At 53.4% G+C, this 13,773-nt stretch overlaps 1 protein-coding gene across 5 annotated transcripts; it reads right to left on the bottom strand.

Annotated features, from left to right (window-relative positions):
- Positions 1-466: 466 nt before the first annotated feature.
- On the bottom strand, positions 467-12,838 carry TRIP10 (thyroid hormone receptor interactor 10). 5 transcript variants are annotated; one of them, XR_012428286.1, is made up of 15 exons: positions 12,742-12,838; positions 11,416-11,531; positions 11,260-11,316; positions 9,148-9,295; positions 9,003-9,065; positions 8,654-8,758; positions 8,429-8,557; positions 7,563-7,709; positions 7,269-7,463; positions 6,075-6,093; positions 5,710-5,819; positions 1,930-2,062; positions 1,552-1,691; positions 1,350-1,471; positions 467-920 (listed from the first exon to the last, which is right to left on the bottom strand). XR_012428286.1 is itself a non-coding variant. In XM_065535188.2 (15 exons), exons 1-15 carry the CDS (start codon positions 12,763-12,765, stop codon positions 772-774), a joined length of 1,806 nt encoding a protein of 601 aa, XP_065391260.1. In that variant the 5' UTR covers positions 12,766-12,838; the 3' UTR covers positions 467-771. The 5 variants fall into 5 exon arrangements, 4 of the variants coding, with proteins under 4 accessions (XP_065391260.1, XP_073881686.1, XP_065391261.1 ...); XM_065535188.2 differs by having other exon boundaries at positions 6,075-6,242; XM_074025585.1 differs by lacking the exon at positions 12,742-12,838 and adding an exon at positions 12,013-12,082 and having other exon boundaries at positions 6,075-6,242.
- Positions 12,839-13,773: the final 935 nt, after the last annotated feature.

Here is a 13,773-nt window from a genome sequence, read left to right as displayed (position 1 = left end):
CGAGGTGGATGGATCACTTGAGGTCAGGAGTTCGAGACCAGCCTGGCCAACATGGCAAAACCCTGCCTCTACAGAAAATACAAAAAATTAGCTGGGCGTGGTGGTGTGCACCTGTAATCCCAGCTACTTGGGAGGCTGAGGCAGAACTGCTTGAACCCGGGAGGTGGAGTCTGCAGTGAGCTGAGATTCCGCCACTGCACTCCAGCCTGGGCAACCGCGTAAGGCTGTCTCAAAAAGAAAAAAGAAAAAGAAAAGGAAACTTGGTATCCTTCTCCCTACCTGAGTCCCAAGCAGACACCCACTGACAATGATATAGGCCAACTTCCAGAAGGGGGCAGGGTTGACCCAAGGTGTGCCCAAGATCACCTTCCCTTCCTTGTTGCCTGTGTGGCCTGTAAGAAACGTGGTGTTAGATCCTTCCAGTCCCAGTATCTAAATCCTCTAATAAGGCACCGACTCCAGGAACTTTATGTAATTTCTTTTTTTTTTTTTTTTTTTCCATTTTTGTATAAAACAAAATGGCCGGAGCCGAGCGGCAGGAAGAAAAGATGTAAAACATGAGTATGTACATCAATGGTGGAACGATGGCAGAAGGCACAGCGGGTCCGTCCGGAGTGACAGGTGGAATTGGGTTGGGGATGGAGGGGGCAGCAGGTTACACAGGTCTCAGCCGAAGCCACGGGGTCAGAAATAAAGTGCATAGGTCCTGGGGCCCCCCGTGGCCCAGAAGCAGCAGCCGACAGCCCCCCGTCTTCCCGCCTCTGGCAGGGTTCAATTGAGTGTGACTCGCAGGTAGGAGGTGGGCACGTAGCCCTCGCCTCCCTCTTTCCGCCTGACCCGGGTCCAGCCGTCCCCTTTGTCTTCTTCCATAAGACTGAGGTCCTCACCCTCGGCCATAGAGATGGTGCCCTCGCTGGACCCTGTGATGGGGGTGGGGGTGGGCCCAGATCTGCTTTAGGCAAATGTATTATTTTTATTTTTTATTTCTGAGACTGAGTCTCGTTCTGTCGCCCAGGCTGGAGTGCAATGGCGCGATCTCAGCTCCCTGCAACCTCCGCTTCCTGGGTTCAAGGGATTCTCCTGCCTCAGCCTCCTGAGTAGTTGGGATCACAGGCGTGCGCCACCGCACCTGGCTAATTTTTGTATTTTTAGTAGAGATGGGGTTTCAACATGTTCGCCAGACTGGTCTGGAATGCTTGACCTCAAGTGATCTGCCTGCCTCAGCCTCCCAAACTGCTGGGATTACAAGCCTGAGCCACCCGCCCAGCCCTGCTTTAGGCAAATTTAAACTGAACCTAGCTAGAGACACTGCCGCCCATCCCCACCAAGCCCACTCTGGCCATTCTCACCTTCAAAGTGGTAGATGGCCACACAGTGACCTATGGGCGATGTGGGTTCCTCCTCGAAATCCTCATCAAACTCCGTGTAAATGGGGGTATCCTGGCTCTCTTCTGAGGGAGGCTCTTCAGAGCTGTTTGGGGAGAACTCGGCAGATAAAGACACGCCCCCCTGGGACCCTGGGAACAGACTCACTCTGGCGTCACCCCTCACCTCTCCTTGGTGTCTTGTGATCCGCTGTTGCTGCTGCTGTCTGGTGGGGCGCTAGCAGGGGGGTCGGGAGGCCGGGTGTGCCGGCTCAGGCTGTCTCCCCGGTTGCTAAGGACTCGACTTTCAGCTTCTGCCAGCCACGCCTGGGAGGAGGGGACGGCAAAATCGTGCCAGGGCAGAGCTCTGGGGTCAGCCCACTCTGGACTCAGAGGTTCCCTGACATCACCCATGCACAGCCAAGGCTGTGATGGAAAACAGTTGGAGACCCCCAGCTCCGAACACCTCCCCTATCCCCGACCCCCGGACCCCACCGCTACCCCCACCCGGCAGTGACTCAGCCAGGCACGCTGGCTCCCGCCACTCCCCAGGGTCTTTTCTGACCTCATACTTCTGCACGTCCAATTTCAGCCGTTCGATGTTGCTCAGGGTTTCAGCGATCTGGGGCTCCAAGCTGGCAGGGTCTCCCATCTGGGGTGTCTTCTCATAGACATCCTTCATTTTCTTTAGGGCTTCCCTATGACAAGCGAGAGAGGCAGACAGGAAAACATAGCTCCTTGTGAGCTTTTTTGTTGCTGTTTTGTTTCGTTTGAGTCAGGGTCTTGCTCTGACTCCTTCCCCAGGCTGGTGTGCAGTGGTGCCATCATGGCTCACTGCAACCTTGACCTCCCGCGCTCAAGGGATACTCCTGCCTCAGTCTCCTGAGTAATTGGGACTACAGGCCCGCATCACCACACTCGCCTGATTTTTTTTTCAATAATTTTTAGTAGAGATGGGGTCTGGCTATGTTGCCCAGGCTGGTCTCAAACTTCTGAGTTCAAGGGATCCTCCTGCCTCAGCCTCCCAAAGTGCTGGGATTAGAGGCATGAGTCACCAGGCTCCATGTGATTTAACAAGCAAAATACAGGAGTTTTGCATCAAGGAGCAAATAGCAAGGCATGACAATGGTTGAGGATGCAAATACTAGTGCCCGACTGCCTGGGTTCGAATCTCAGTTTGAGTATTTCCTAGTTGTGTGAGCTTGGCTTAAATCATTGAACCCCTGATGCTGTTTGCTTATCTTGGAAATGGAGATAATGATCCAACTATCTCATGTGGGTCATTGTGAGGATTAATACAATGCCTGATACCTAGTAAGTCCTCACTATTACTCATATACATATTGAGTACCTACTGCATATGGGTACTATTCTAAGCATCAAAAATATAACACTGGGCTGGCCACGGTGGCTCACATCTGTAATTCCAGCATTATTTTGGGAGGCTGAAGTGGAAGGATCACTTGAGGCCAGGAGTTCAAGACCAGCCTGGGCAACAGTGTGAGACCTGTCTCTAGTAAAAAATTAAAACAATTTAAAAAAATAAAAAAAAAAAACGAGGGGAAGGAGGCGGTGGGGAAAAAATAAATAAATATAACACTAAACAAAACAGGATCTTAAGTCTGCATGCAATCTCTCAGGAAAACTTGAGAATTCGAATAAATCCATGTACACTGTTTAGAATAGTGCCTAGAATACAGTAAGTGACTAATAAATACTGTTATCATTATCATTAGTTTCTCATCCGTCTCCTCTATGTCTGTACATACAGGTAGTCATGACTATAATAGACCTTTGGAAAAGACCAGATCTGAGCTCAACTTCCTTCCAGTTATTTTTTATCTTTTTCTGAGACACAGTCTCACTCTGTCGCCCAGGATGGAGTGCAGTGGCGCAATCTCGGCTCACTGCAACCTGCGCCTCCCGGGATCAAGTGACTCTTGTGCCTCAGCCTCCAGAGTAGCTGGGACTACAGGCGCACGCCACCATGCCTGGCTAATTTTTATATTTTTAGTAGAGACAGGATTTCCATACGTTGGCCAAGCTGGTCTCAAACTCCTGGCCTCAAGCCATCTGCCTGCCTTGGCCTCCCAAAGTGCTTGGATTACACGTGTAAGCCACTGCACCTGGCCAACTTCATTTCCAGTTCTAATACCTGACCCATTTTACAGATGAAGAAACTGAGGAATTAAAAGGTGAAACAAGCTGCCCAAGACCTCAGAGATGAAGCTGGAAATCAAGTTCAGTTTGTCGTGACTCTAGAACATGCACCCTTAATCCCTCCACCGTAAAAACCCAGGAACTAGAGAGTTCTGAATGGAACTTTACACCAATAAAAGCCATTCTGTCCAAGAGGTTACATGCAAATGGCAAAATATAATTTGGCTGCCTGTTTGCAAGTGGCAAACGTCATTCCTATTATGTAACAGGACTGGAAAGAGGATTTTGTTGCTTGGAAAGAGTGAGTAAAGATTTTTTTTTTAATCTGGCAGATTTTTTTATTGTGAATATTTTAAGTGTTTGAGCTGTTAGATAACCATAGGCTGCTTTTTTTTTCTTTTAGCCAATTAATGTGGTGAGCTAGATGGATACATTTTTTGATATTGAACCATCTTTGCATTATTGGGATAAAACCCAACGAATGGTGGCTTTTTTCTTTTTTTTTTTTTTTTTTTTTTTTTAATTTATTTGGGTTTTTCTTCTTCTTTTTTTTAAGAGATGGGGTTTTACTGTGTTGCCCAGGCTGGCCTTGAACTCCTAAGCTCAAGCGATCCTTCTACCAAGCCTCTCAAAGTGCTGGGCTTATAGGCATGAGCCACCACACTCGGCTAATGTATTATTACTATTATTATTTGAGGTAGAGACTCGCTGTATCACCCAGGCTGGAGTGCAGTGGCGCAATCTTAACTCACTGCAACCTCCACCTCCCAGGTTCAAGAAATTCTCCACCTCAGCCTCCCAAGTAGCTGGAATTACAGGCACGTGCCACTATGCCCAGATAGTTTTTGTATTTTGTTTGTTTGTTTTTTTGAGACGGAGTCTCGCTCTGTCACCCAGGATGGAGCGCAGTGGCGCAATCTCGGCTCACTGCAAGCTCCACCTCCCGGGTTCATGCCATTCTCCTGCCTCAGCCTCCCGAGTAGCTGGGACTACAAGTGTTCGCCACCACACCTGGCTAATTTTTGTATTTTTAGTAGAGACAGGGTTTCACCATGTTAGCCAGGATGGTCTCGATCTAGTTTTTGTATTTTTAGTAGAGACAAACCATTTAGTAGAGACCACCATGTTGGTCAGGCTGGTCTCAAACTCCTGACCTCAAGTGATCTACCCGCCTTGGCCTCCCAAAGTGATGTATTATTTTTTAAACACTGGATTTGCTTGGCTAGGATTTTGCATCTATTATCATAAATAAGGTAAAACGAGCCCTCGATTTTATCTTCTTGAATTCTTGGCCATTGATTTGGGAATCAGGATTCGTCAGCCTAAAGAGGCTGACAGCTTTCACTCTTTTTCTGTTTGCTGGAATGACTTGTATAAGACAAGAAGCAACTGTTTCTTTTTTTCTTTTTGAGACAGGGTCTCACTCTGACACCCAGGCTGAGGTGCAAGTGGTGCAATCACAGCTCACTGCAGTCTCAATTTCCCAGGCTTAAGCCATCCTCCCACCTCAGCCTCCCAAGTGGCTGGGACTATAGACACAAACCACCACACCCAGCTAATTTTTTTATTTTTGCTAGAAATGGGGTCTCTGTTACCCAGGCAGGTCTCAAGCTCCTAGGCTCAGGTGATCCTCCTGACTCAACCTCCCAAAATGCTGGGATTGCAGGCGTGAGCCACTGCACCTGGCCAAGAAGTAACTGTTTCTCGTAAGTGTGGTAGGAATCACCTGTAAAACTGTCAGGGCCTTGGGATTGTTGGGGAGATCTTTGAGTACCACTTAAATGTCATTCATTTACAGACCAGGGCACTGGCTCGTGCCTATAAGCCCAGCACTATGGGAGGCCAAGGCAGGCAGATCAACTGAGGCCAGGAGTTCAAGACCAGCTTGGCCAATATGGGGAAACCCCCGCCTCTACTAAAAATATAAAAATTAGCTGGGCGTGGTGGTGCATGCCTGTGGTCCTAGCTAATCAGCAGGCTGAGGCACAGGAATTGCTTGAACCTGGGATGTGGAGACTGCAGTGTGCTGAGATCATGGCATTGCACTCCAGCCTGGACAACAGGGTAAGACCCTGTCACAAAATAAAAATAAAATAGAATAAAATTAAAAAATAAATAAATAAATGGAAATCATCTACTATTTTATCACGTTTCTTGCCTGCCCTTCCCCACCCCACCACCTTACCTCTGGTCAACCTCCTTCTGAAGTTCACGACTGCGTTCTTCTAACTGCTGTTGAAGCCGCTTTCGCTGCTGCTCTGGGGGCAAATGGCTAAAATCCTCGGTCACCACTGTCTGCAAGGTGGGTAGAGGGCTGAATTTGGGATCAAGGAGTCTAGGCTGCCAGACTCTGCACCCTTCTGAGATATTTCACTTCCTTCCCCAGCCATGGTTCTTGGCAGCGAGGCCATGCACAAAGCAAAGCGGGTCTGGGTTGGGCAACCAGGGAAGAGGGGCCCAGCCAGCGGCAGGAAGCGAGCCCAGGGTCCCGCCACCCGCCGCTGGGCAGGCTAGGGCCACCACCTTCTCCTGCCCCGAGGCCTCACTTACCCCACGGCTGCCTCGAAGGCTGCGGAAGGATGCTAGCCTCGGTTTGACCGACTTACTGATCTCGCTCAGTATGGCCAAGGGGTCACGGCCGGAGCGGGGGGACGGGGGTCCGTTAGGCAATGCCGAGGGTACGGGACCCCCCAGGGGGGAGAGGGGTGGGGGGCGAGGCTACCGGAGGGGGCCGGGGAGGGGGATAGGTTGAAGGGGTAGGGGGGTGTAGGAGGATGTAGAAAATGAGGACGAATGGACGGAGGAATGGATGCACGGATGGACGGATGGACGCGAAAAGAAAAAAGGAAAAACAAAATGGAGAAAGAAAAAAACGGTAAGAAAACCACAACTCAAGATACACAATCACACAGAGAAAACGCATGCAGGAGCGACACAAAAACATTTGGAAGGTGGCGGGGAGGACGTTGAACTGTAAGCCCAAAAGCCAGAACTCTCACACCCCCGGTATCTCCTAGGTCTCTGGAATGTTATGTCCGGGAGCAAGCATGGGTCCAGGAGGCAGGCAGACCCATGTATCTCTGTCCACTTAGCTTTCTGGGCTGACAGTCTAGAAGACGCATGCAGGAATCGAGGTCTCAGACAGGTGTGAGGCCACGGAGGACACAAAAGATAAACAAAAATAAAACCACAAGCTGAGAGGGAGTGGAAGGCAGGAAAATGAGAGGGGTTAGCGGCGTCAGAGGTTTAAGCTCGGGGATCGCAGGTGGAAGTCAAGGAGAGGTATGAGAGTGTAAGTCAAGAGGGACCCAGAGTATAAATCAAAGGTATAAACCAAGGGTGCTAAGGTATATTAAAATCCAAAAACCCAAGAAACCAGGACGTGCAGGGCAGCTCCCGGAGTCCCATCAGCAGGATGGAGAGAGAAACTCGGGGAGTCCCCAGGGATGGTGTCACCAGCCCTCAGGCCAGCTCTGAATTCCACCAGCAGGTTTTCTCCCAGCATCCCGAGAAGCAGCAGACAAACGCCACAGACCTCCCCACCCTGCCCCCGCCTTCGCCTCGGGGGACTCCCAGGCCAAGCGGCCCGCCCGCCTTCCTTCCCTCCAGCCCGGGCTGGCAGCCAAGAGGAAAATTCCTGCCCGGGACTCGGCGTTCAGGCGGCTGGGGCTGACTCAACAGGGGCCCCACTGTCCCCACCTCACTGTCCTTCTCCCCCACCATCCCAAGGGTCCCGGCCCCCACCTTGTTCTTCTTGCCAAAGGGCCAGCGCTTGGTGCGGATGCGGCCTGGGCCTCGGAGCTCCGGTCGTCCTTCCGAGGGGGTGCCCAGACTGCTGTCCGAGGGTGCACGGTTCATGGGCTGGCTGAAGTCCTCGAATTCCACGTCGCCCGGGCGGGCAAAACCTGACTTGTGCAGCTCTATAAGGACTTGGGAGTCCTGGGGGAGGGGGACAGTGGATGAGTAGTCAAGTGACCAGCGTATGGGGACTTCCCTCCGCCCTTCCCATGGCCCACTGGACCCAGACCAGGCACCCACGTTCTTGGGATCCACAGCATTTGCAGCCACCTTCATGCCCTCCAAGCACTTGGCGATGATGGGCACCACCTCCAGCTCGGCCTCCGACAGGAGCCCATACCCGGCACCCAGGCGGGTGGCCCTGCGTTCATCCATGTCTTGGAGCTTCTGTAGGGACGGGGACAAGGGTGGCTCAGGGGTGCTAACAGAGGGACTAGAAGCACAGTGATTCACTCTGCAAATATGATCGCACTCCACGCTGGCCCCAACCCCAAGCCAGTCTGGAGGGGAAGACAGAGTCAGGAAGAGAAGAGACTCCAGCCCAGTGTGGTTGGGGAGCGACACAGTGCCAGGGGGATCTCAGAGGGGGACGCCTGCCTAGGGGGTCAGCAAAGGCTTCTCAAAGGAGGAGACAAAGGAGCAGGGATTTGAAGAAAAAGCAGAACCAGCCCTGATACTTCCAGGGCCTGGGATGGGACAGAGAATGGAGCACTAGATTGAAACAGGAGAGGGGAAATTCGAGACCTTTCAGAGAGGTTGTTAGAGGTGGAGCTTAAAATAATAAGTAGGAATTTCAAAAGGAAAGAAACCTTGCTTGAGCCCAGGGGTTCCAGGCTGCAGTGAGCTGTGATTGCGCCACTGCACTCCTGCCTGGGTGACAGAGCCAGGCCCCATCTCTCTATAGAAGTAAATAAACAAACAAGTAAAAGGCATGCCCAGCAGGAAGAACAGCTGATTAAAAGCACAGCTCGCTGTTATGATAGGTTTCTGATTCCCTTTCAATCTAGGGACTGGGACATTGCAGCTGGGGTTTTGACGAATGTGCAGGAGTTGGCTAACATTTGGGGGCTTTTGGGAAGGTAGGTCTGAGAACTGGGAGCACTCACATCAAATATCTGGGGCATCTGTGAAAAATAGAAGTGGGCTTGGTCTCGGTTGAAGCGCTGCAGTTGAGCTGCATATTCGTTTTTGCTTTCTTCGGCCATATGACTCCGAAGGTGGGCTTGCTGCTTGGCCTGAGGAATGAGGAGGTGGAAGGTACTACCAGGTTCTGGTCACGTCCCACCCGGACCCCCTAAGCTTGTCCCAGACCCCGCCACCCCCTCACACACCTTCTCCACGTCAGCCTTGGTGGCGTTGATATCCTGGTCTAGCCGTTCAGCAGTCTGGGCTGCCTTCTCTGCCTCCCGGCAGTCCCGCTCAAATTTACGCTTACTCTGTGTAGGGTAGGGGACAGAACCAGAGTGAGGGAGCCACCCTCCCAAAGACAGCAGGGTGGGAAACCAAGGTTTCAGGGATTGTTGGGATGTCAACCAGTAAGTAGGGGACAAGGGCGTACTAGAAGCCTATGGGGCAGGGAAGGACCAGGTCTGACAAAGAGGGCAGGTCCCTGACTCCAGGATCTGCAACCCTGACCCCCGTGCCTCCGGGCCACAGTCACTGCCACCTCTGCAAACTCACATTCTCCAGCTGTTTGAAGCCGTTTTCCAGCTGCTGCTGGGCCCGCCGCCCTTCTTGGAAGTGCTACAGAAAGAAGAGCGATAAGGCTCGCCAGAGTTCCAGCAGGAGCCCTTCCCAAAACCTGAATCGGAGGGGAGTTCCTCACCATCTTCCTCTCCTGTTTCATCTCTTGTGAGTACTTGGTCAGCTCAAGACAGACACGGACACTGAGGTTCTCGGCCACCAACTCCCGCTGGCCTGCAAAGTCATTCACCTCCTGGAGAATCTGTACGAAGGACTGTTGCTGGCTGAATCTGGGGTAGGATGAGAATCGGGGAACAGGGAGTCAGGCCCCCCAAATAGGCTGATGCCCCAGGACGCACCTCCAGGTGGAAAAGGGTTAAGCCCCAAGAATTTAATCCTTGAAGCAATGACAAGTTGTGGTCCATATTCCTTAACCCCAACCTTTGAGTAGAATTTTTTTTTTTTTTTTTTTTTGAGACAGGGTCTTGCTGTCACCCAGGCTGCAGTGCAGTGGCATAATCGTGTCTCACTGCAGCCTCAAACTCCTGGGCTCAAGTGATCCTCCCACCTCAGGCTCCCAAATAGCTGGGACCACAGCCACACGCCACCATACCTGACTAATTTTTTTTTTTTTTTTTTTGAGATGAGGTCTCAAACTCCAATCCCCCCGAACTCCGCCTGTTCCCGCCTCACCCTCCCAAAGTGCTGGGAGTACAGGTGTGAGCCACTGCACTGGACCTCGAATGTATTTTGGAACACAGAATTTTCCAGTTTTTAAAGATGGTATACTGAGGTCAAGAGATCAAGACCATCCTGGCTAACACGGTGAAACCCTGTCTCTACTAAAATTACAAAAAATTAGCCGGGTATGGTGGCATGTGCCTGTAATCCCAGCTACTCAGGAGGCTGAGGCAGGAGAATTGCTTGAACCAGAGAGGAGGAGGTTGCAGCGAGCCAAGATTGTGCCACTGCACTCCAGCCTGGGTGACGGAGCGAGACTCTGTCTCAAAAAATATAAATAAATAAAATAAAGATGGTGTACAAGGCTTACACCACCTTTTATGCATCATTTCAGTGGGGTTGGGGACATCATTTTGTAATCAAACACCGTATCTTCTTTTTTTTTTTTTTTTTTTTGAGACAGTCGGTTGCCCAGGCTGAAGTGCAGTGGTGCGATCTCAGCTCACTGCAACCTCCACCTCCCGGGTTCAAGCGATTCTCATGCCTTAGCCTCCCGAGTAGCTGGGATTATAGGCACCCACCACAACACCTGGCTAATGTTTGTATTTTTAGAAGAGACAAGATTTCACCACATCGGCCAGGCTGGTCTTGAACTCCTGACCTCAAGTGATCCACCTGCCTAGGCCTCCCAAGGTGCTGGGATTACAGGTGTAAGCCACCGCGCCCAGCCCTTTTTTTTTTTTTTTTTTTTTTTTACAATGAGAGGTGTTAACATTCACACTAAGTGGGATAAAAGTCAAAACTACAATTACCAGCCGGGCTAACATGGTGAAACCCTGTCTCTACTGAAAATATTAAAATTAGCTGGGCATGGTGGCAGGTGACTGTAATCCCAGCTACTAGGGAGGCTGAGGCAGGAGAATCACTTGAACCTGGGAGGCGGAAGTTTCCGTGAGCTGAGATGGTGCCACTGCACTCCAGCCTGGGTGACAGAGTGAGCCTCTGTCTTAAAAAAAAAAAAAAAAGAAAACTACAATTAACAAAAAGTTAGTTCAGGTCAGAGACTGCCACCAAACAAGTGACCAAAGCAACTTGATTTCCAGGGCTTTTTGGATTTTGGAATTGGGGACTCAAAGTAAAGTCAAATGCTCCTGATGGCATTTAATATGGACTGCACACCGTTTTAACACATTAACTCAGCTCGTGTTCATGCAAGACCTACAAAGCTGGAGGAATCGTCATCATCCCATTTTACAGATGAGAAAAACAGAGGCGCAAAACTTTAAGTCATCTGCCCAAAGTTACTGGTTTTGTAACTGCTGGGGCCTTTGTATTTAACAGTTAAGGAAAATAGTGGCAGAAACCCTGAATCACAAGCCCAAAGCAATTCATCTACATAGTAGTGGACTCAGGATTCCAACCTAGATAATCCCGCATCTTTCATCCTTGCTCTCACCTCTAGAGGGGGAAGTGAGAGGAGCGGTGTGGGGTGTCCCAGCTGAGGGAGGGGAAGTGAGACCCACGCACCGCCCTCCCCCACCAATCTAGCCCTGCAGCCCCTCTCCAACCTTACTTGGACTCGGGATCATCCTTGGCAGGTCTCTTGGGCAGATATTTTTTCACCAGGCTCCTAAGGGGAGACAGAGGTAGGAGGGCTGAGCCCGCAGTCCTCCCACCGCTCCCCCTCGCCCCAGGCGCGTCCTCCGTAGCGTCCACCCCAGGGTCTCACCGCAGTTGTTTGGCGTAAGCCTGTTCCACTTCGGTGCGTTCTTTCACGAACTTTACGTATCTGTCCAACAGGTCCAGCCCCCACTGCGTGTGGCGCTCGAGCACCTCGAACTGATCCTGACAGGGGACATGGTGGGGGAGGAGGAGAGAGGAGCCGGGGTCACGATCTTGGGACCCCACAGCCCGCCGACCAGACTCCCAGGGAGCTCCAAGGCTCTGCGTTCCTAGGAGTGGCTTCCCGGCGCCGCCCCGGCGTGGCGCGGGGGGAGGCAGGAAACTGGCGGGAACCCCCTCCCCTTCCCGGGAAGGGCCGGAGAACAGCGCCCAGGGCCCAGCCACCCCGGCCGGGAGACAGGGGTCTCCGACATAGGACCGCCAAGAGGGGCGTGGAAGGGGACAGGGCCACTCCCCCAGCTCGGGCTCCCCTAATCCCCCCGGATTCCGGAAAATCCGGCCGGCCCGGCGTGAGTCAAGGCCAGAGGGGCAGGGTTCCTCGCAGACTGGGGGCCCCTGAGTGGCCAGGGGGCAGGCACCAGGTTCCCTGAATCTCCTTGCTTCCCGGGATCCCCCAATGGGTGACTCAATTTCCCCCACTGACCCCACTACACATCCAAAAGAAATCGCAGAGTTGGAGGAGGGAGTGGCGGTCTGGTTACCCCCGCTGCACTGAGAACTCAGGGATTCCACCACCCCCAGGAAGGGGAGGGGTCAGAGGTCCGGCTAGGATAGGGGGAAATTTCTGGGGCTTCCAGGGCTGAGGTTATAGGCGACCAGGGAGCGATCCCGCCCTGGGCCTGGGGAAGCCAGGGAGGGGGATTAGGCCGAGCTTAGCATCCCGCTTCCCCTCCATGAGCGTCCCCAGCCCCTAGGTGTTGATTAAAGGCGAGGGAAAGGGCGGTCAGGACTTCTAGGTCCCACGTGGGTGGGGATGAGGGTGACCAGAGGGTCCCCTCCCCCCTCCCAGCCTGACAGGCGGACGACGGGCAGGGACCCAGGGGCCGTAAGATAAGCCGCCTGCCCGGCCAGGGAGCCCAAAATAGGTGACCTCTCCCAGCCGCCCCGGCCGGGCCCCAGGATTCCTTCTGCCCGCCTCACTCGCAACTCTGTGCCTCAGTTTCCCCATGCCGGTTCGGCAAAGTTGCCCTTCGCCCCTGAGCGTGCTGAGACTCCCAGATACACTCCGAGAGAGGGCGGAGGGTGGAGGGCGGGGACCCAGGGGTTGGTGGAAGTGGAAGGCGCGGAGCCCCCTCTAAGATACACTGGGGACAAAAGGGGGGTACCTGGACCCCAGCAAAGGGGAACTTAGAGGCAGGCCGATTGGACTTACCCACAGCTCAGTGCCCCAATCCATGCTGCTCCCGCCGCCGCCGCCGCCGCAGCCACCACCGCACCCGGTCCCCGCCGCCCGCCGCCCGCCGCCCTCCGCCCTCCCCGGGGAGACTCAGCCGAGGGCGGTGCGCCTGGCCCCGCCCCACCCCGCCCGGCCCACCCCAGACCCTTCCACGCCCCTCTGCACGCTGTGCCACGCCCCCGCCCGCGCGGAGCCCTAGTCCTGCGCTTCGGGGGCGGGGCCCAACGGACGCTCCGCCCCCTTTTAAAGAAACGTTGCCACTCGACTCCGCTGGACCCCTTAAAGAACCCCCACCCATTTTTCCAAATCCCCGGGGTGCCTCTCGTCCTCTCATCTTCCTTCCCCACTCCAAACGGTTCTTCCTATCTCCTTTTCCCCTTTCCCCGCAATTATTCCTTAAAGGGCCAAGATGCTAAAACCCCAAACTCAATAAGTCCTTCCTCAACCCCGTTGCAGAGGCAACCTGAGGTCACCCCGTTCTTGCAAGCCGGCCCGGCTCCAGGCGTCTAGGTTCGTCCCACTAATGGTCTGGTCCCTCCGGCCACAGGGCGGATGAGAGGGCTTCGATCCAACCCAGGACGCGCCTCCGCCAAGGCCGGGTCCATTAGCTCCCGCACCGCATCCTGCCTTCCCTCCCCCAGTCTCCGCTGGGAAACTGAGGACGGGCTGTCCTTGGGGCGCCAGGCCCAGGCCCTTCCCCAGCTGCCTTCCAGTTAGCGCCTGCATCTGCCCATTTTCCAGTCCCATCCATGAAGGTTTAATCTGGTTTAATTATCAGTACTGCCCCTGAGATTCCGCCTCCGCCCCTCCCCCCGACATCTGGGACATCTGGGCCGTGGAGAAGGGAAGTCTGTCACCTCTCCCATAAAAGTCTGTTCACACCTTGTAAATCCCTTTGAGGTGCTGGGATGAAAGAGGAGGCACTAGGGATTCCCACCCCCATTCTCTCCGGCCTTTGGCGCTTTCTCTGTAGCTACAGAGAAGGCGGGGCGTCTTGCAGGGGGGCCC

Source organism: Macaca fascicularis, chromosome 19 (genome assembly GCF_037993035.2).
Source record: "Macaca fascicularis isolate 582-1 chromosome 19, T2T-MFA8v1.1".
Taxonomy (NCBI): Eukaryota; Metazoa; Chordata; class Mammalia; order Primates; family Cercopithecidae; genus Macaca; species Macaca fascicularis.
This window is presented reverse-complemented; position numbering and strand designations above follow the sequence as displayed.

Coding starts and splice junctions, on each gene's coding strand:
- TRIP10 (XM_065535188.2), bottom strand. CDS start 12,765: ATGGATTGGGGCACTGAGCTGTGG. Junction 9,066..9,147: donor TGAAACAGGAGAGGAAGATG/GTGAGGAACTCC, acceptor TTCTTTCTGTAG/CACTTCCAAGAAGGGCGGCG. Junction 6,243..7,268: donor CCTTTGGCAAGAAGAACAAG/GTGGGGGCCGGG, acceptor CCCCTCCGGTAG/CCTCGCCCCCCACCCCTCTC.